Here is a 22,630-nt window from a genome sequence, read left to right as displayed (position 1 = left end):
CAATGTTGTTGTTTTCTGTAACAAGATTAATGGAGTCAACACAAAACATCATGGGAGAATACTTTTAATGAGGTATTTTCTAAGACAAGGTTGCTAACTCGGGACACAAAAGGCACTTTCCAGAAGTAGAAACTTAAAAACCTTTTTTTCCCCCCCAAATGAAACATGACTTTCTTTTAAAAAAGGTAGACTCAGCGATATGACGTAGACGCAGAAAGTAAAACAGCATATAGTGGGTCTATTTCCACAACAACTAAGAGAGTGTTGAAGCTCAAGGTCTCCCTTTAAGTCTTATTTTCTTCTGTTTTTGGGTTTACTAAACTGCAGAAAATAAATGGATAACCTGGTAAACTCATTTCTAACCAACAAGTAGCAGCAAGGTTGCAATCACTGCTTGTTTTGCATAATATCCATGTTATATTACATCACATTGTCTTAACTGGCTCCACGAGTATGCATCTCACACAGACAGACGGACAGAGATAAATAATTAGTAAATTAATGCTAAATCAGTGTCACACAAGTCCAATGTCATCAAGAGTTTTAAAAAAAAATGTAAAAAAATGTTTCCTGTACCAAATAAAAAAAAATCTAAAAGTTCAATGTTTTTCCACCGCATTTTCAACTCTTACCAATAGTTTTGTCACAAAATGGTAGTAGGTACAAGACGGTTTGTGTCAAGAACTGTAACGCTGCAGGGTTTTTCACGCTCAACAGTTTCCCCATGTGTATCAAGAATGGTCCACCACCCAAAAGGATATTCAGCCAACTTGACACAACTGTGGGAAGCATTGGAGTCAACATGGGCCAGCATCCCTGTGGAACACTTTCAACACCTTGTAGAGTCCATGGCCTGACGAATTGAGACTGTTCTGAGGGCAAAAGGAGAGGGGGGGCATCTCAATATCAGGAAGGAGTTCATAGTGTTTGTTATAATCTTTCCACACTGTGAGGTTGGAATAATACTGTGAAATTCTGAAAATTATGATAATGCCCTTTTAGTGTAAGAGCTGTTTGGAAAGACCGCCTGAAATGTCTGTTTTTGGTGTCATGGAGTAAATTTGTGTGGGGTAAATTAATTAATAGCCAATAAGAAAGAGTTCCAAACCTCAATCCCAATAACAGCTTTCAGTTTTCCCCTCCTCACTCAGACCACTCCCAGACAGTCCTAGCTAAATTCTTGCTTGAGAAATTGCTCTTTGCTAAGAAGCTATTTTGGTTCCATTTTGACCATTTGAATTGAAATCAAATAACACAGTAAGGTATTGTTAACCAGAGATTTTTAAAAACTGCTGCAGCAACAAAACTAAATGAGTTATTGCGTATATTCATTTAAATTTAAACCATATTGACAAATGGATGGTTGGATCCGATCCAACATTTGTAAAGGAATATAAAAGGTCTAAATGAAGAGGATTTAGGATCAAGAGGATTTAGGCCTAGTAAGACTGTTTCTGTACTGCTTTCACAGCGTACCACTGTTGGTCAGTCACAAAATTAATGGTATCAAGACAGCGCACACACACAAAAAAAAAAAATGTTTTGTTGCAACTTGAATCGCGTGTTGATATGAATTACATTCAAACAGCTATTCTGGTGAGTGGTCTAAACATATTTTTAAATGTACATGAACACATAATATTCTCTTGGGGAACTCAGTACAGCTTGTTAAAAAAACAAAAAAGGAAGAGTAACATCATCTCACATTTTGCTGTCAGGGTCATAAATTGCTCCCTTCCTCATCGCCACTGTCAACGAGGTGATCTTGGCAATGTTGTAAGAAAGTGTCCAGTGTTACAAAAGCCTTCAAGCAGGGAACACAATGGTAGGCCCTCCGAAGCTTGGCCCCAGGCTTCTTAGAGATACCTATGCCCTGGCTGCACACGCTGCAGTGTCTCATAATCCCTGTAGGCTGATGCAGCTCCTCATGCTCCTTCAGAGCAGACTGCAAAGAAAACACCTCAGCACAAGACGGGCAAGGAAACTCTCCCTCTTCTTCTGGAATTTTCTTTGGTCTCCCTCTGCTAGCCTTGACCAATGTTCCTCCCACCTTCCGTGATATGTTGCCTTTAGGCTTTTTTGGCGTCTTCTCAGCTAACTTGGTCTCCTTGGCTGCTTTCCCAACCTGCTGAACATGGCTTGGTGGTTCTCGACTATGATTCTTGACGTGTGCTTTAAGTGACAAATGGTGCAAGAACACTTTACCACAAACGTCACATGAGTAAGTCTCTCTTTTCCTCCGCTTGCTAATCAGTGGCCTTGGATCTCTTCTGATATCCTTCTCTCTGCTGTGGGACTCTTGTCTGTGCAAGTACAGCTTGGCAGTGCTTAGGAAGACCCTGTCACAGGAACGACAGGAGAGGAGCTGGCTCTTTCTGCCTCTTCTTTTTGGTTGGGGTGGCCCAGCCATCTGCTTCGATAATCTATGAACCCCATTTGTGCATCCTCCTTTTAGTAGAGGACACTTGGAGATGATCCACTCCTTCCGATGGGTGGATCGCTGATGGCATGCAAGGCCAGCCCCTGAGCGAAACCTCTTGGCGCAAAGTGGGCATTGACTTGGCCTGTCAGGATCTGGGGCACTAGTGGCATCAGTTGGGGGAGAGTCAGGGGGAGAGGAGTCCAAGATGGCAGATTCAGGCGAGGGAGAGTCCGCAGGAGGGCTGACAACTTTTGCAGTTCGCGTGGCAGATTTACTACAGCCAGCCTGCTGATGGCGAAGCAGAGATTGCTTTTGGCTAAAGCTTTTACCACACGGAGCACAGGCATATGACCTGCTATCATGATGGTGGGACTGGTGATAAAGGGACTTATCCCGGACACTCTGAGAGTCTGAGGTTGAAGCCTTGCACGCACTGCATGGAGCACCTAGCTGGGTTTTACCACAACAGACCTGACAAGGAGCAGCATCACGAATGCACTTGTGCAACTGCAAAGAGGATAGGAGAGAAAACTCTTTGCCACAGGAAAGGCAGCAATGACACTTACGTAAGGCATGCTCTCCCTGCTGGTGGTGCAATAACTCAGCCATGTCAGAGAATCCCTGGCTGCACTGTGCGCACACACACGGGCACACATCAGGCAGTAGTTGGTTTTGGCTTTGACTATCTTGCTTTTGTGCAACAAGTTTTGCCAGCTTTGTTAGAGTGTCTGAGGCAGGCTTAGACCGAGCAAACGACTCCTGAACTCTTGTAGTGTTCCAACTGCAGGGAACTGCATCCATCTTCAACCAAGGCACCTATTTGGGAGGTACAGAGGACAGTCTATTAGACATGTTCATCATCCTGATAAGGGAAAACTTAGCTATAGCCTACAAAACATTTCCCTGGTCTCTCTTTTTATAGCACTAATGGTTGGCTGCAGAGACAGGCTGTATATCCGTCACCCTCTCTGTAGCTCAGCTGCTATTGCAACAGGATAGTTGGTTCAAATCGCGGGACCGCCCATACGTAAAATCTATGCACGCGTGACTAAATGGTTCTGGATAAAAGCGTTTGCTAAATGGTATATTCCCCCTTGACGCGTAGCTACCAATGATAGTCCATGAGGCAGACCCCCAAATTTGGGCCGTCAGACTTGGACCGATGTTGTCTCATAGGGATTTTTTTTCCAAGGTTTATGTCCCTTAGTTGGAAAATGCGTGTGCAATCATTCTTTCTTTCTTTCATCCCTCCATCCACTTATATTTTCCCCATATGACAAACAATGTCATTATATGAAATATGGCTGCCAAATAACTCAATGGGGTCTTATTGGCTTTCACATGGCGATACCTGTATGAAATATAATTGTAGTTAGCACAGAAATATCTTAAAATGTTCATAGCGACCACAAAACACAACCACATGAGCCAGATTTGTATTTTTTAAAATTTAACTAGGCAAGTCAGTTAAGAACAAATTCTCATTTACAATGACAGCCTACCCCGGCCAAACCCTAACGATGCTGTGCAAATTGTGCGACGCCCTATGGGACTCCCAATCACGGCCGGTTGTGATACAGCCTGGTATCGAACCAGGGTTTGTAGTGATGCCACTGAGATGCAGTGCCTTGGACCGCTGCACCACTCGGGAGCCCCACACAGTGGGGAGAACAAGTATTTGAAACCTGCAAAATCAGCAGTGTATTCCTACTTACAAATCATGTAGAGGTCTGTAATTTTTTATCATAGGTACACTTCAACTGTGAGAGATGGAATCTAAAACAAAAATCCAGAAAATCACATTGTATGATTTTTAAGTAATTAATTTGCATTTTATTGCATGACATAAGTATTTGATCACCTACCAACCAGTAAGGATTCTGTCTCTCACAGACCTGTTAGTTTTTCTTTAAGAAGCCTTCCTGTTCTCCACTCATTACCTGTATTAACTGCACCTGTTTGAACTCGTTACCTGTATAAAAGACACCTGTCCACACACTCAATTTTTTATTTTTTTATTTCACCTTTATTTAACCAGGTAGGCAAGTTGAGAACAAGTTCTCATTTACAATTGCGACCTGAAATTGCGACATCAAACAGACTCCAACCTCTCCACAATGGCCAAGACCAGAGAGCTGTGTAAGGACATCAGGGATAAAATTGTAGACCTGCACAAGGCTGGGATGGGCTACAGGACAATAGGCAAGCAGCTTGGTGAGAAGGCAACAACTGTTGGCGCAATTATTAGAAAATGGAAGAAGTTCAAGATGACGGTCAATCACCCTCGGTCTGGGGCGCCATGCAAGCTCTCACCTCGTGGGGCATCAATGATCATGAGGAAGGTGAGGGATCAGCCCAGAACTACACGGCAGGACCTGGTCAATGACCTGAAGAGAGCTGGGCCCACAGTCTCAAAGAAAACCATTAGTAACACACTACGCCGTCATGGATTAAAATCCTGCAGCGCACGCAAGGTCCCCCTGCTCAAGCCAGCGCATGTCCAGGCCCGTCTGAAGTTTGCCAATGACCATCTGGATGATCCAGAGGAGGAATGGGAGAAGGTCATGTGGTCCGAGACAAAATTAGAGCTTTTTAGTCTAAACTCCACTCGCTGTGTTTGGAGGAAGAAGAAGGATGAGTACAACCCCAAGAATGCCATCCCAACCGTGAAGCATGGAGGTGGAAACATCATTCTTTGGGGATGCTTTTCTGTAAAGGGGACAGGACGACTGCACCGTATTGAGGGGAGGATGGATGGGGCCATGTATCACAAGATCTTGGCCAACAACCGCCTTCCCTCAGTAAGAGCATTGAAGATGGGTTGTGGCTGGGTCTTCCAGCATGACAACGACCCAAAACACACAGCCAGGGCAACTAAGGAGTGGCTCCGTAAGAAGCATCTCAAGGTCCTGGAGTGGTCTAGCCAATCTCCAGACCTAAACCCAATAGAACATCTTTGGAGAGAGCTGAAAGTCCATATTGCACAGCGACAGCCCCGAAACCTGAAGGACCTGGAGAAGGTCTGTATGGAGGAGTGGGCTAAAATCCCTGCTGCAGTGTGTGCAAACCTGGTCAAGAACTACATGAAACGTATAATCTCTGTAATTGCAAACAAAGGTTTCTGTACTAAATATTAAGTTCTGCTTTTCTGATGTATCAAATATTTATGTCATGCAATAAAATGCAAATTAATTACTTAAATCATACAATGTGATTTTCTGGATTTGTTTTAGATTCCGTCTCTCACAGTTGAAGTGTACCTATGATAAATTCTAGACCTCTACATGCTTTGTAAGTAGGAAAAACCTGCAAAATTGGCAGTGTCTCATACTTGTTCTCCCCACTGTGTGTATATATGGATGTTAAATTATTCACAGAATTCTGGTAAGAATGTGCCCAAAACAGGACTAGAACATTTCTGCTTACATTACAATGTAAAGAATCCACAGTAATGCCAATAGGTTTTCATGGGATTGTAAGAGCAGCAAACCATTACACATGGTTAGTCTAAATGACAATGTGTTCTTACTATGAGGCCATAGCAGATTGGTCTGTTACCACAATACTAAAAGTAATGTAATTGGCCTCAACAGGCCCAACATTGGATTTTACTACTTTACATTGCAATGGAATGGTTTATATTCCTCAAAATTCGGAATAATTTGACAACTTTACATAATCTGGCTCATGTGGTTGTGTATTCTACATCACGATATGAACATTAAGATATTTCTGTGCATACTATTATATTTCATACAGGTATCGCCATGTGAAATGATCCAATAAGACCCAATTGAGTTGTTTGGCAGCCATATTGGGAAAAGGATTCTGTGGGATTAAGGGGAAGTTAATGGGTGAATTCGTGATGGCCCGATATGTACAAATCCTTTTTTAAAACCCTGTTCTAGCCGTGTGGGCAATTTGGTGCCTCTGTCACAAGTTGAAATTCAAAAATATAGCTGCCCCATTACATGGAATTCTATGGCTAAGCATCCACCATTTTAAATGTCACAATATATAATTTCAGAAGTTAGAACCACTTGTCAAACAAAAGTTTAAAATGAATCAGGGTTTCTGTGTCTAAAGCCATTTTTATACAGGTAATGCTGACATGTACCCTAGAGATCAAAGGTTACATTTCTGTTGACCTGAACATTCTGGAAATGTGTATCTAAGCTTTCCACTGAGATATGATTCAAGGGTATAAGTGAGCAATAACTTGTTGTATAGCTACTGACATAAGGTAAAAATTGAATCCCAGCAGCCACTGCAAATGTGGCTAGCTGGGTGGTAGCCCAATGATAGACTAAAGGAGCCCAACATTACTCCTTATAGTGTAAGACCATTACATGTTTTGTTATAAAGGCAAATTTACTCAATGCCAAAACAGCCAAATACTTCATCTAAATGTGAATTGATTGTCAATTGCGGTACGGCTCTAGAAACATAATCCCTCTACTTTCATATCCTATCAAAATAATTTCACAAACGCAAAATACACACTACTTGTACACTGTTTTAACACCGTTGCAGCCGACAGTATTTGTCAGTAACACATTCGTGAAGAACATATTCTGATAACACACAGGTGTTCAGAGACGCAGGTAGTTACAATTAGCCCAGGTAGTCCACTATCTTCAGTCCGTTTTCTATAAACAAGTGCTATATAACAAGGAAATATAACCCGTTTCGGAATCCTATAAAAATGGTGTTATCAATTTAACCTTTAGTTGTTTAAAAAAAAAAGATTTCTCCCTCCTTTAATGTTCAGACCGAGCGTCGGGGCTCTTAACAAAACGCCTTCGTCCAATGACTTCTGTGTGATGTAATGCTAGGTGAGTGTAGGCATTTCCCCATTTCTAAACGACTGAAAAGCTTTACCGCCTGTATAGCAACAACAACAAAAACAGGCTACGTGCAGTGATAACCTGGTAATAAAGCAAATCGAATGAAACATTATGCAGGAAATCGCTATTGCTACTAGCGTTAACTAGGCTATTAACCTCAACTCCACGATTTAGGATGTCACAAATTTACGTTTGTACACACACACACACACACACACACACACACACACACACACACACATGTATTGCTATTCGTAATTGCGGGCTGATCTTTGGGTGCTCAAATCAGTAGTTAAAAAAAAAAAAAAAACATTTAGTGAGGTCCACAATAATGTTACTGTTAGCCATCGAAATTGTGGAGTTTAGTCGGCTAACTAGCTAGCTAAAACAAGGCAGAATGTTAAAACATGCAACGCAATTAGCCTACCTTTTTTGGTCAAACAAATCTGAATATTGGCAACATATCAGTTTCCAACAAGTTTAATGGAAGTCATTTATTTTATTTTTTAAAGATAAATACTTGGATACCAAAACGTTGTTTTCATTTCCGTGCAGCACCGTAGCCATGTGTTCCAAAGTGAAGCCAAGTTGTTTGTGTACTTTTGAGCTTTGGTAGGACTACAAAACTTTGCATTCTGGTACTTTCTTTTCAACCAATGAGGCATTCAAGAACACAAATGGCTTCAGGAAAGTTGGTAATAATGGTAGAGTTGAACCCCATGGTTTATGATTAGAGAACGAAGTGCACAGTAAAATATTAAAATATTAGATTTATCCAGAGAGTATATAAAAACACCAGATTTAGTATGTACATTCAAAGTGTTGCAAAGTGTAAATGATCAGATTTAGCATGGCAATTCAAATGAACTCTGCTCTGTATGTGGAAATCAATGTGGGCATTTAATGCAAAAAATCTGCTCACTTACCTCCATCCATCTGAGTTTATCACATGTATTTCAATGAGGTGAGGTATGCATCCTCTCCCACGACCCCTCTTATGCACAACACCACGACTCAGTCAAAACAAAGGGTAACAATCGTTTAATATAAACAAAACATTTATATACAGCAGATTACTGTAATATTTCCTCCATTTAAGGCTAAAACCAGTATTGACTACAGAAGCATTGAACTGAATGAAAACATTATTGGCCAAATAGTTTGGCATTGAAGATAAGAAAATGAAAACTGAATGACTACAGATGAATTTTAGACAATGAATTCAGGTTACGTTACTGTACATCTTGTTTTTAAAACCTAAATGCAGTGAAACCTTTGAATGACCCTAAAACAACATGGGACATGGATTGAATAATACAAATGTAGAATGAATTCAATTTAAATAATAAAGTCATACATTTTGGGGAGCAAATAAACACATGAGGACAGAGCATGGTTTACTTTTAAGGCTGAAAGGTAAATACACAAAGTAATCATTATATATTTGAAAATGCCAACAACGAACATGAGTCTGAATTTGTTCTACAAAAAACCCTGAATTGAGAAGACATGGTAAAACGTCCACTGGGAACAATGCAGAAATCAAAAGTAGAATGATTAAATTAGATGATTTAAATTGCAGAAAAATCCTAATTGAACTACATGGTGATCTTGAAAACCAAAATGAGAATAATACTGGTTTGGAAGTTATGGCACTTCTGTTTCCTCCGTATCATGAAGTTAATTCATATCATTACAGGTCTAATACCACCAAGGTCACTGTCCTAGTAGTGATGATTAAAAAACAGAATTTCAGTTAAAACATGTTTTTTTTTTTAGGTTGTCATAGGGTCATTAAAACCTGACAAAACACAATTTACTCCATATTGTTCAATGTCATATCCACATGTCAATTTCACAAACTTGAACCTCAATGCCAATACAAGAATGATAAAATCTAAATAATGATTGTCAAACCTTTCGTACCATTAGCAGAGAAATGGTTATGAAGTTTGGTGAAATAATAATATAAATATTCACATTCCATTGTTTAAATGTAATTACTCTTCCTGCTTTACGTCCCCTAAGTGAGGTCACAGCAGGTGAGCTACTACATAACCCCAATATTTACATTGAAGCACAAATGCTGTACAAACAAAACAGGGCAAATGAGAACATTTCAGTTTTCTATGCTAGTCAAAGTGCATTACAAATGCTTATAACAAAGGCATCATTACAGACTTGAAACACAGCTGTGTTGATATCACAGTTTCCAACAGATCAAGTAACTGTGTAGGGGACTCGGGAGGGCTACTAAAAGTTGCCTTTGAATAACAACATCAGCATTAGCAGACAACCCTCAGAGGCAAGTCAAAACACATTCATTTACTGAAAAACAAATCTTAACATTTGAATTCTTAATAGACACAATTTTCACTTCTATATTATTAAAGTTTACGGACAAGTGTTTAAGTTAAACATACTAAATAAGAGTAGATGCTGTTGCAAACAACAGACAGGGAGGTACATTTTTCTCTCCTTTCTGAAGAGCTTCCTGGATGGTCATTACATCGTGTTGCAGATTGTTGATTTAGATTGCACTGGTTGCTTTGTATATATATTCAGAAAGAGGAAATAAACAATGCAAAATCTTCAGCGCATGTTATGGACACCGCAAACATACAAAATATAAATTTGGTTAAGTGTCAGACACTCTTAAATGTACATTACTTGAAGGTCTCATCAGTTTCAAATGACAACTTCATTTTGAAACAATTTAGCAACTTTCATATGTGCCACAGTTTCAAATAATCCAAAAAAGAAAGTGTGATTAATCTGAATGTGAAAAATTAAGCCTGAGAATTACAAAGCAAAATAGCTAGTAATCAGTTGAGATAAACATAACCTAAGATACAGATGAACTGAAAATGTAGCTCAATGTGTTAAAAATAATACACCATCTAAAAACACACGGTCCCCGTTCTCACCCTATTCACATTGAGGCCTTGTGATTCAATATGGCACCACTATAGATAGTTTTATCCACTTCATATATATAAACTGTATTCTAGTCTAGGCCTATTTAACTATAGATAAGCCCTGAAATAAAGTAGTACCTTTTCCTGGTCTACAGAGCGGCTATTAGTAACAGCTGTGACACCTCATTGTATCACGTTGTACTACACTGGACCATTTGTTCAGTAGATATTCAGACTGGCCTTTTACTGGACTCAACATAGCCATGAAGGGAACAAGTGGTGGACAAAGTGGTCAAATATGCGGACTAGCTTTACCACAAAACTCTGTTAGATAAAAATCGAAATAACTCAAAATATATTCTCTCTGAAACTTGAACGATGATCACTTAAACATTCATCATCCATTCAGAGTTCTTTCAAGTATATGTTAAAACTTCTGAGACAACCAATACTGATTAATGCCAGTATGAATTTGAATTTAAAAGACCATAAACCGATGGCCAAGTATTTATCCCCTCTGGATTAAAATATCATTCATTTATGCAGTATAGTATAGAGTTGCAATACCAGAACAGTATAGAGTTGCAATACCAGAACAGCATAGAGCTCCAATACCAGAACAGCATAGAGCTCAATACCATAACAGTATAGAGTTCAATACCAGAACAGCATAGAGCTGCAATACCAGAACAGCATAGAGCTGCAATACCAGAACAGCATAGAGCTCCAATACCAGAACAGCATAGAGCTGCAATACCAGAACAGCATAGAGCTCCAATACCAGAACAGCATAGAGCTGCAATACCAGAACAGCATAGAGCTCCAATACCAGAACAGCATAGAGCTGCAATACCAGAACAGCATAGAGCTCCAATACCAGAAAAGTATAGAGTTCAATACCAGAACAGTATAGAGTTCAATACCAGAACAGTATAGAGTTCAATACCAGAACAGTATAGAGTTCAATACCAGAACAGTATAGAGTTCAATACCAGAACAGCATAGAGCATAGAGCTGCAATACCAGAACAGCATAGAGCTGCAATACCAGAACAGTATAGAGTTCAATACCAGAACAGTATAGAGTTCAATACCAGAACAGCATAGAGCTGCAATACCAGAACAGCATAGAGCTTCAATACCGGAACAGTATAGAGTTCAATACCAGAAAAGTATAGAGTTCAATACCAGAACAGCATAGAGCTGCAATACCAGAACAGCATAGATCTCAATACCATAACAGTATAGAGTTCAATACCAGAACAGCATAGAGCTGCAATACCAGAACAGCATAGAGCTCCAATACCAGAACAGCGTAGAGTTCCAATACCAGAACAGTATAGAGTTCCAATACCAGAACAGTATAGAGTTCTAATACCAGAACAGTATAGAGTTCCAATACCAGAACAGTATAGAGTTCCAATACCAGAACAGCGTAGAGTTCCAATACCAGAACAGTGTAGAGTTCTAATACCAGAACAGTGTAGAGTTCCAATACCAGAACAGTATAGAGTTCCAATACCAGAACAGTATAGAGTTCCAATACCAGAACAGTGTAGAGTTCCAATACCAGAACAGTGTAGAGTTCTAATACCAGAACAGTATAGAGTTCTAATTCCAGAACAGCGTAGAGTTCCAATACCAGAACAGTATAGAGTTCTAATACCAGAACAGTGTAGAGTTCCAATTCCAGAACAGTATAGAGTTCTAATTCCAGGACAGCGTAGAGTTCCAATACCAGAACACTATAGAGTTCCAATACCAGAACAGTGTAGAGTTCCAATTCCAGGACAGCGTAGAGTTCCCATACCAGAACAGCGTAGAGTTCCAATACCAGAACACTATAGAGTTCCAATACCAGAACAGTGTAGAGTTCTAATACCAGAACAGTATAGAGTTCTAATTCCAGAACACTATAGAGTTCCAATACCAGAACAGTATAGAGTTCTAATACCAGAACAGTGTAGAGTTCCAATTCCAGAACAGTATAGAGTTCTAATTCCAGGACAGCGTAGAGTTCCAATACCAGAACACTATAGAGTTCCAATACCAGAACAGTGTAGAGTTCCAATTCCAGGACAGCGTAGAGTTCCCATACCAGAACAGCGTAGAGTTCCAATACCAGAACACTATAGAGTTCCAATACCAGAACAGTGTAGAGTTCTAATACCAGAACAGTATAGAGTTCTAATTCCAGAACACTATAGAGTTCCAATACCAGAACAGTATAGAGTTCCAATACCAGAACACTATAGAGTTCCAATACCAGAACAGTATAGAGTTCTAATACCAGAACAGTGTAGAGTTCCAATTCCAGAACAGTATAGAGTTCCCATACCAGAACAGCATAGAGCGTCAATACCAGAACTCACATAAGGTTATGGTTAATAGGAGTAAGGTTGAAGGGACAGGGGGATACCTAGTCAGTTGAGGATTAGCTGTGTTGTATGTCCAGAACCTACTACTCTACCGCATGAATTGTAACAGACTACTACTGACATGTCTAAGCCAGTGGCTCAGAGATAATACGCTGCAGTGTCAGTGGAATGTAACTTGCCAACAAAAGTCTTAACAAACAGAGAGAACCTGCAAGAAAACTATAGTAGAAATAGGGTTTGAGGGTTCCTATTTTGAGCTAACGATTCTGTACCTGTGTGCAAGCTATATGTCGGCCAGTCATATCAAAGAGAGGAAGGAAACCGTACATTCCTCCTAACAGTATATCAGAATCTGTTTTACACCATTGCATAGAAGCCTATCTCCTGTAGTGATTGGGCGCGTCAGCGAACATGTACTTGAGTCTGTACGCTTCAGCCAGGAGAAGGCCCACTTCCTCATTCCCCCAGTGGATTGTGGGAAGGTTCTGGAGTAACATGAGAAGACCCTGGAAAGCCAAAGACACATTTGATGACATTAATACCATGTTTGGAACCGGGTGGGTGGAAGTGTGCAAATAAACTCTGGTGGGCCTGAGTCACAATCTGCAAGTGTCATGAACACCGAAATATGCAGATCTGTTTTTAATGAGAGCTTTTCACTGGAGGGGTCAGGTCATACCAAAAACAAATGACACATTTTCAAATAGAAAGTACTTGAGTATTGTTCACTCAAACAAATCTCAAGAAAGGATAGAATTAATGGTACCTGAAAATCGACCATGGAGAGGATCTCTTTGCGCCACTCGATCAGGAAAGCAGCACAGACGTAGAGGTGGAAGTGGGAGAAGCCCTCTTGTTCAGCCTGCAGGGATACACGACCGGTCAGCATGTGTAGAACACGTACAGATCAGCTCTGTAAATCACTCAGACATTCAAAACTAAACACAAAGGTTTCAATGCACATATCTATCTGTGTCCAGGGAGTTTTTCCTAACCACCGTGCTTCTACACCTGCATTGCTTGCTGTTTGGGGGTTTTAGGCTGGGTTTCTGTACAGCACTTTGAGATATCAGCTGATGTACGAAGGGCTATATAAATACATTTGATTTGATTTTGTGTGTGTGTGTGTGTGTGTGTGTGTGTGTCACCTGATAGGTGTCCCAGAGGCGTATGGTGCAGCGTAGAGGTAGCTCTCTCATCAGCAGGTTGTTCATCCAACGAAAAGCAAACTGCAGGTATTCCACCTCATACCTCTTAAAGTAGTTGTGTATGTCCTCTGAGAGAGAAAAGGGACACAGTCACACAGCGAGTAGAGAAAACACAGAGAGGATGAAAACTGACCCTGAGGCCATCTGAAAATGATGGGAGTCTGGAGATCTACTTTCAGATTAATTAAAAGGTAAGATCTCACCTCAGATACGCGGTAACAACATGAGGAGATCATATCTCACCATCGATTCTGCTGACCAATTCTTCCAAAGCTTTCACATTGTTCTGAATCCCTGGCTGAGCAAAGGTGTAGTTGTCCTGCACAGATTAAACAACAGTATCAACAACACGTCACCAGGAGGATTTTATTTGTGATTGTGAAGGGGGGGAGGGGTTGCTGCTGGGGACAACAGTGGGTCAGAATGAAGACCATAAGAGCAGATGCAGAAAAATAACTGACTAACATTACTAACCTGTATTCCGTCCAGCAGCTTGGTCATGCACCAGAAACTGTCTGCCTCAATGTTCCTCTGGGTGTCAAGAGGCAGGGAAGCTACGTCAAAATTCTCCACATCCTCCACTGTGGATGTAAACCCAAACGATCAGTGCACGGTCAGTGAAACACAACCCTACTTCCAGTTCACTAAGGCAGGGGTGTCACTCATTTCCCTGCGGGCCGTATTCGGTCTTCACCGAGGTCCTGGGGGCCCGCACTTAAAGATTATTATTTTTTATTGCCGTAAAAATGTGCACAAAAAAAAAGAGGAGTTTTGGCATTTTCGATGCTCCCTGACTGCCTAGCTTTCGTTTCGATGACTGTTATCTAGCTGGACAGAGTGAAGAGACTGTACAGTAGATGACTGTTAGGAAGCTATACAGAGTGAAGAGACTATAGATGACTCTTATCTATCTGGACAGAGTGAAGAGACTGTAAATGACTCTTATCTATCTGGACAGAGTGAAGAGACTATATATGACTCTTATCTATCTGGACAGAGTGAAGAGACTATATATGACTCTTATCTATCTGGACAGAGTGAAGAGACTGTAAATGACTGTTAGGAAGCTGGACAGAGTGAAGAGACTGTAAATGTAGCGCCATTATCATTTCTACAGTTTCCATTTGGTTTTAGTCATTTCAATGTCGATTGAGACCGTTTTCCCGGGAGGGATACAAAGAAAAAGTATTACTCAAACCCAATTAAATTCGCCCCACGGGTGGTTTGATAAAAAAATAGATATATTTGAGTTTGACATGTGCACTAAGGGAAGCCGACTGGTTTGTAATGCTGACAAATATCCAGACAGGAAAAATGTATGCTTTAATCCTTCTGTATGTAATATAAAACAAGATAATTGGACACCCTGTCAGAGGATTCAGAGGTCATTTTCCTTTCATATGGACAAGCCTCATCTGGTTGGACAGAAATCTATGACACCCACCAGAGGAGGCTCTTGGGAAGAGCTATAAGAGGACAGGCACATTGTAATGGCTGGAATGGAATAAATGACACATGGTTTCTATAGGTTTGATGTGTTTGATACCATTCAATTTATTCCATGCCAGCCATTACACTGAGCCCGTCCTCCTCTACAGGTATAGGATCTTAATTTGATCGCTTTTGTTGCTGAGAATTGTTTACTGCACAGGAGGAAATACAAACTTGTAGTGTATTCGTGGGTTAAAATGGCTTCTAAAGTTTGTAATTTCCACTTTAAAATGTCAGACTTGATTTGCCCTAACAAAAAATGTATCAAACCCTACAAAAAAATCCTTATCCTCCAGCAAAACCTACCAACAAATTCGGAGAGGAAGACAACAAAGAATGGAGTGACCAAGTCATTGATTCCCTGGACATAGCCGCTGGCTGGATGGCGGATAGCCCAGATGAAGAGGATCCTCTCAAACACCTGATTGAACACATGAAGGCACAGACAGGACAGGATTCAATCCAAAGTGAAATGTAATGTCTATTACGTTGTAACAAAACTTCTCTCCAGAATATCAAAAAGTGGAATTGGCAGACTGTCCATCCAAGCCAGGCAACTAGTATGAAGACCTGAGAGAGAGAAGCTCACCTCTTGCACAGTGGGCTGCTGGAAAAGTGGAATTAGTGGATTTGTCCTTGGAATATCGATGTGGATCTGTGGAAACAAAGCACGGGCTACTTAAACACTGACTCACTACAGTAGACAGGGATACTTAAACACTGACTCACTATAGTAGACAGGGATACTTAAACACTGACTCACTACAGTAGACAGGGATACTTAAACACTGACTCACTACAGTAGACAGGGCTACTTAAACACTGACTCACTACAGTAGACAGGGATACTTAAACACTGACTCACTACAGTAGACAGGGATACTTAAACACTGACTCACTACAGTAGACAGGGATACTTAAACACTGACTCACTACAGTAGGAATATTCTACTTAAACACTGACTCACTACAGTAGACAGGGATACTTAAACACTGACTCACTACAGTAGGCATATTCTACTTAAACACTGACTCACTACAGTAGACAGGGCTACTTAAACACTGACTCACTACAGTAGACAGGGATACTTAAACACTGACTCACTACAGTAGACAGGGCTACTTAAACACTGACTCACTACAGTAGGATTATTCTACTTAAACACTGACTCACTACAGTAGGATTAATCTACTTAAACACTGACTCACTACAGTAGGCATATTCTACTTAAACACTGACTCACTACAGTAGACAGGGATACTTAAACACTGACTCTCTACAGTAGACATATTCAACTTAAACACTGACTCACTACAGTAGGCAGGGCTACTTAAACACTGACTCACTACAGAAGGCAGGGCTACTTAAACACTGACTCACTACAGTAGGATTATTCTACTTAAACACTGACTCACTACAGTAGGCATATTCTACTTAAACACTGACTCACTACAGTAGGCACATTTTACTTAAACACTGACTCACTACAGTAGACAGGGATACTTAAACACTGACTCACTTCAGTAGGCAGGGCTACTTAAACACTGACTCACTACAGTAGGCAGGGATACTTAAACACTGACTCACTACAGTAGGCAGGGATACTTAAACACTGACTCACTACAGTAGGATTATTCTACTTAAACACTGACTCACTACAGTAGGATTATTCTACTTAAACACTGACTCACTACAGTAGGCATATTTTACTTAAACACTGACTCACTACAGTAGACATATTTTACTTAAACACTGACTCACTACAGTAGACAGGGATACTTAAACACTGACTCACTTCAGTAGGCAGGGCTACTTAAACACTGACTCACTACAGAAGGCAGGGCTACTTAAACACTGACTCACTACAGTAGGCATATCCTACTTAAACACTGACTCACTACAGTAGACATATTTTACTTAAACACTGACTCACTACAGTAGGCATATTCTACTTAAACACTGACTCACTACAGTAGGTAGGGATACTTAAACACTGACTCACGACAGTAGACAGGGCTACTTAAACAAGGACTCACTACAGTAGATATATCCTACTTAAACACTGACTCACTACAGTAGGTTGGGATACTTAAACACTGACTCACTACAGTAGGCATATCCTACTTAAACACTGACTCACTACAGTAGGCATATCCTACTTAAACACTGACTCACTACAGTAGGCATATCCTACTTAAACACTGACTCACCAGAGTGGGTAGCATTGGTTGTTAGGATTTAGTGCTTTGGTGACTCATGTATTACCTGTCTATATGTGTCTTTGTAAGTTTCGTCTGTCCTGGAGTGGTAATACTGTTCAATGAAGCCAAAGTACTCGTCTCTCTTCCTCTTCAGCACCAGGTCTCTGCGCTCCATGTTGGCTGGGAGGTAACCCTGCCATGACAGAGAGGACGACAATGAAAGAGAAGAAAAGAGGATATTCTCTTGAAGATGTGAACAGTACCGGAACAGGGTAGAAGAGTGATACGAGTCAAGGGTCAATACTACAGTCAAGATTATGTAGATCATATCACAACAAATACCCAATGTGTGTGTAGTTGTCATATATACTACACTTAGTGTACAAAACATTAAGAACACCTGCTCTTTCCATGACACAGACTGACCAGGTGAAAGCTTTGATCGTTTATTGATGTCTCTTGTTAAATCCACTTCAATCGGTGTAGATGAAAAGGAGGAGACCGGTTAAAGAAGGGTTTATAAGACTTGAGACATGGATTGTGTCTGTGTGCCATTCAGAGGGTGAGTGGGCAAAACAAAAGGTTTAACTGCCTTTGGGTATGGTAGTAGGTGGCAGGTGCACCGGTTCGTGTCAAGAACTACAACGCTGCTGGGTTTTTCACGCTCAACAGTTTCCCGTGAGTATCAAAAATTGGTCCACCCCTTAAGGGACATCCAGCCAACTTGACACAACTGTGTGAAGCATTGGAGTCAACATGGGCCAGCATCTCTGTGGAATGCTTTCGACACATTGTAGAGTCCATGCCCTGACAAATTGAGACTGCTCTGAGGGCAAAAGGTGGGGGAGGGGGTCAATCGTCATACTCCTTGTGTGTGATCTCCTGCCTAGTCAAAGGTCATCAATGTACTTATAAAGAGCGAGTCAAAGGTCATCATGGTACTTACAGAGAGGAGCCTCCATGTAATGGGCCTCACTTCTCGTGGAATACCTGACCAGCTGTGCTTCCGGAGCTCCTCTGTGGATCACAAGGACCAGGAGATAGAATGAGAATACAGTACATACATTCTAAACACAACATTGGCCTTGTATTAGTTATTTCAATCTATAAGGTGGAGTTTATTCTCACCAAGGTCGGTGTTAGGACAGGACAGAAGGTATTTGAATTTGTCCAATCGGCTCTTGTCTCGCACTGTCATGATTGGGGCCCCCGAGGAATTTTGGTCGGAGATTCTGGCGACTAACGGGATGATAGGACGAACTGGAAGAGACTGTTGCTTCTGCAGGGTGGAGCGCACTGTGGAGGAAGAGACCCAGAGTGGAGGATCATGGGACAAGTCACAGATAGCAGACTATCAACAATATCAGCTTTTAGTTGATAATGAGAAGTATCTTTAATACATCCACATGGGACATGAACACTAAATGCAAAGACATGTTTCCTAAAATACACCCCACCCCTGATTTTAGTGTCCAGTGTCCACATTACCTGAATTGGTGTTGAGCAGGGCCTCACTGCTGGACTTCACCACCACTCTGCCATTGATCTGTCCACAGTCTGCGTCCTCCTCCTGCTGAAGACAGCCCTCTGCTGTTGGGGGAGCCAGCCGGTCTGCAGGCCCCGTGTCTGGCTCCCTGGTGGTGTCACTGGGTTGTTGTAAAGGAAGGGGAGGCACCTGGTGCACGGAGTGCAGGGTGGACGGGAGAGATGAGGGGTGAATGGGAGCTAACAAGTCCTCATCGTCCTCGTCATTAATGTCCCAGGCGTCGTTGGTGCTACGGGCAAATTCGTGGAAACTAGATGCTTTTTTAGACTTGAGATTGTTTCCCTTGGGAGTGTCTTTAGGAAACCTGCAGAGAGAAAAAGGGGGAGGAAAAAAAATGTAATCTACGTGTCACTGATACAGTGAAGACACCATTGAGTATCTACAGCACTCTCATGGTAAAGACAAGACGATGCATGGGACAACATACAATATAAAAAAGGAACAGCTGACCACATGGCATAAAAAAGGCCAACAAAACAAATAGCGTAAAAAAGAAAGACCAATGTGTTAAGCTTCCAAACACACCGACGGCGTCGTTACGCACAGCAGTACGGAGCCTCATCTGGATGTTTCTACAACACCAGTTCCAACGTTCACCTCCTGCTACCCGTTTCTGTCAAGCCGTCTACAGCGGACAGTTTGACTGCACACCGAGTTCCATAAATCCATCGTGTGTGTGTGTGTGTGTGTGTGTGTGCGTGTGTATGTGTGTGTGCGTGTGTGTGTGTGCGTGTGTATGTGTGTATGTGTGTGTGTGTGCGTGTGTATGTGTGTATGTGTGTATGTGTGTGTGTGTGTGCGTGCGTACGTGCGTGCGTGCGTGCGTGCACCACACCGAACGTGCACTGCAACTGCCTCTGCGACGCGCAATGCTGCAAGGCAAACGCAGCGTTTCATTGGAAATGAATGTAATTCTGGTGTACCAAACAAACAACAAAAAAAAAAATGCAATGATGCTGTCGGTGTGTTTGGGAGCGTTGACGTGGCACAATCAAACCAACAGTGCCATTCTCATCCACACATGTTCAAGGGCTTTTGGCAATATAGACACGAACATCCACGATCTAGTAGGAAGTAAGCATACAAATAGAAATATAAAAAAAATAAAAAATGCTGAATGAAGGGTGAAAAAGAATCCCTGCGGGCTGCATGCAGAGAGAGCACTTACGTGCGGTGTATTCTGGGGTCAAGGGGAGGATGCTGTGCTCCATAAACTGGCTGTATACTGTAGAGGAGAAAGAGCAGTGGCCTAGCAGCACTTCACTGGGGAGAACGTGGGCTCACTGAGGCCTCTTTTCATGTTTTCATTGACAATGTTGGCCATTATAGCGGACTCATTATGAATATGCCAGGTTCATAAAGCATAGACTCCCCAGAGCAACCACTATGGGCAGACAGAGGACTTCATTTTTTCTTATCTCCCCCCCCTAAACTATGAACCTCTCCTCTTCGGGTTTTGGAAAATGGTACAGTAGGAGTACAGCTGTAACACATTATGTGACGTGAGGCGACAGCCTTACTGACACCCCATGGAGAGTATCCACTCACCACCGATCTGATGATGCTACAAGACCTGAGACCTGCAACACACAGTCCAACGCCCCCCCGTGTGTCTGTCTCCCTTTGTGTTTCTGACGTGAACCAAGCTCGGTTGGAGAAGAAATAGCCCTATTGTTGTCGATGACTAAATTAGTAAAGTTACTGGGTCTTTAAAACAGCAATCAGCAGTTAAAACAAGAACAAAGCCTCACTGTGTCGGTAAGAAGATGAGGGATGGGGCTGGAGAAATGTACCCACTCTTAAATTCAAGGACTGACCATCCATTATATCAACATTATAGTTTTAACCATGAGGCAATACATTTTAATGCTATACAGTATAAGTTAAATATATATATATATATATATATATATATATATATATATATATATATATACGTAGCAACTGCAGATTGCCTCTTTAAAACAATAATAGCTAATGTTGTAATAAAGTGGCTCATCAGCTGGGTCTTAGGAGGATATTGTAGGATATCGACATGATCTAGTAACCTTTTAGTAGACTATTCATTTGTACAATGGCAATAACCCTGTCTGGTTGGTATCTCATAACAGCTTATTACATAGCTTGTTCTGTCAGGGATTGGGAAAAAAGTTACTTCCTGTTCTTGGCACTAGTGTTTGCATTGTGGCTACCACCAAAGACAACACCCAATCCTTAGAGACCACTCACATTACCTTGGCACCTGCCTCCAGAGATGAGACACATTGTGTCCATTTCTGTCAATTTTCCCAGCCGTAAAGAGGTTCCACAAGAAAGGCCATAATGCCAATCTATTTGGTAATACTGTATTGGGGACGTTTCTGACGTATTTTCTCAGTCTTTCCTGCTTATCCTAGATGTCAACGTTCACCCATTACAGACCACCTGACATGTTGTGTGGACATATGGTAGCCAAGACAAAGGCATGAAGATTACCTCATGAGCTCCAATGTGCAACAAAGACCACCACTTCCGTATTGCCTAAAGGGAAGGTTTATGTTTATTGTCATGAGTCTTGTCCTGGAGGCAGAACTGAGCGATTCCCCCATAGAACAGCTGCAAAGTCAAAATTGGCTATACTGTAAAAATGTATGAATACAAGAAAATAACTTTTTAGACTTAATTTAAGGTTAGGGTTAGTTATTAGGTTTAGCAGTGTGGTTAGGTTTAAAATACGATTGTATGACTTTGTGGCTGTGCCAGCGAGTGACCACGCTGCACAGCGGCCCCCAGAACAAGATTCATGGCGAAAAATGATAACCTGCGCATAACGGCTTCATAAACTAGCTATCTATCAAACAAGGTTAAGCATGTGTTTTTATTAACATTTAATGGCACTGTAATTACGCAAAACCAACGCTACTATGCCCACTAAAATACAGAGTTAACTCGTTATCAGAATACACATTTATAATCTTAAAAATCACGAACGATTATTCATCATTAACGAGAGCGAGAACTGAAACATACCTTCCTGGAACCTTCGCGTTTTTCCTCCAGAAATGAATTATGTTGTCGGTGGCCATGCTCGGTTAATGCAAATCCCCTCAGTCTAACACGGCGCGCAGTTCTACAAATGTACAACGCATTGGAGAAGATTTTAGCGTTTCAGATTCGATATACTAAACCGGCTTGTCTTTGCAGCAACCAACAATAAAAGTTTTGACGTGTGTCAATAATGTCCTTTTGTTGCAATTGCCGATACCGTATAATACAGAACGGTGGAGGTCGCCATCTTGGAGTACATTAACATGGACGTGTGATTGGCGGACGGGTTTAACAGGTGCATAGACACTTACCAATAGGAATACTATAGCGAAAGGAAGTCAACCTTCTCTGAACACGCGGCTTCCATCATGTTATAATTAAGTAATAGGGCCCGAGGAGGTGTGGTATATGGCCAGTATACCACGGTTAAGGGATGTTCTTTCTCACAATGCAACTCTTGAGTGCCTGCATACTAAGCTGTGGTACATTAGCCATATACCACAAACCCCCGAGGTACCATATTGCTATTATAAACTGGTTACCAACTTAATTAGAAAAGTAACAATAAATGTTTTGGCATACCCCTGGTATA

At 41.3% G+C, this 22,630-nt stretch overlaps 2 protein-coding genes across 4 annotated transcripts; both read right to left on the bottom strand.

Annotated features, from left to right (window-relative positions):
* Nucleotides 1–48: 48 nt before the first annotated feature.
* si:ch211-148l7.4 (uncharacterized protein LOC563603 homolog) lies at nt 49–7,874 on the bottom strand. Of its 2 annotated transcripts, none has more exons than XM_021567087.2 (2): nt 7,697–7,874; nt 49–3,238 (listed from the first exon to the last, which is right to left on the bottom strand). In XM_021567087.2, the coding sequence occupies exon 2, from the start codon at nt 3,221–3,223 to the stop codon at nt 1,721–1,723; it is 1,503 nt and encodes a 500-aa protein (XP_021422762.2). In that variant the 5' UTR covers nt 3,224–3,238; nt 7,697–7,874; the 3' UTR covers nt 49–1,720. The 2 variants fall into 2 exon arrangements, with proteins under 2 accessions (XP_021422762.2, XP_021422761.2); XM_021567086.2 differs by having other exon boundaries at nt 7,798–7,846.
* Nucleotides 7,875–8,293: 419 nt separating this feature from the next.
* LOC110492655 (TBC1 domain family member 22B) lies at nt 8,294–22,330 on the bottom strand. 2 transcript variants are annotated; one of them, XM_021567088.2, is made up of 13 exons: nt 22,021–22,317; nt 20,180–20,236; nt 18,954–19,315; nt 18,594–18,761; nt 18,412–18,482; nt 17,530–17,658; nt 15,853–15,918; nt 15,570–15,684; nt 14,247–14,353; nt 14,016–14,091; nt 13,713–13,840; nt 13,331–13,426; nt 8,294–13,070 (listed from the first exon to the last, which is right to left on the bottom strand). In XM_021567088.2, the coding sequence occupies exons 1-13, from the start codon at nt 22,074–22,076 to the stop codon at nt 12,942–12,944; spliced, it is 1,560 nt and encodes a 519-aa protein (XP_021422763.2). In that variant the 5' UTR covers nt 22,077–22,317; the 3' UTR covers nt 8,294–12,941. The 2 variants fall into 2 exon arrangements, with proteins under 2 accessions (XP_021422763.2, XP_021422765.2); XM_021567090.2 differs by lacking the exon at nt 20,180–20,236 and having other exon boundaries at nt 22,021–22,330.
* Between the last annotated feature and the right edge of the window lie 300 nt (nt 22,331–22,630).

The sequence above is a fragment of the Oncorhynchus mykiss genome, chromosome 16 (genome assembly GCF_013265735.2).
Source record: "Oncorhynchus mykiss isolate Arlee chromosome 16, USDA_OmykA_1.1, whole genome shotgun sequence".
NCBI lineage: Eukaryota > Metazoa > Chordata > Actinopteri > Salmoniformes > Salmonidae > Oncorhynchus > Oncorhynchus mykiss.
Note: the sequence above shows the minus strand (reverse complement) of the source record. Positions and strands in the feature narration are given on the sequence as shown.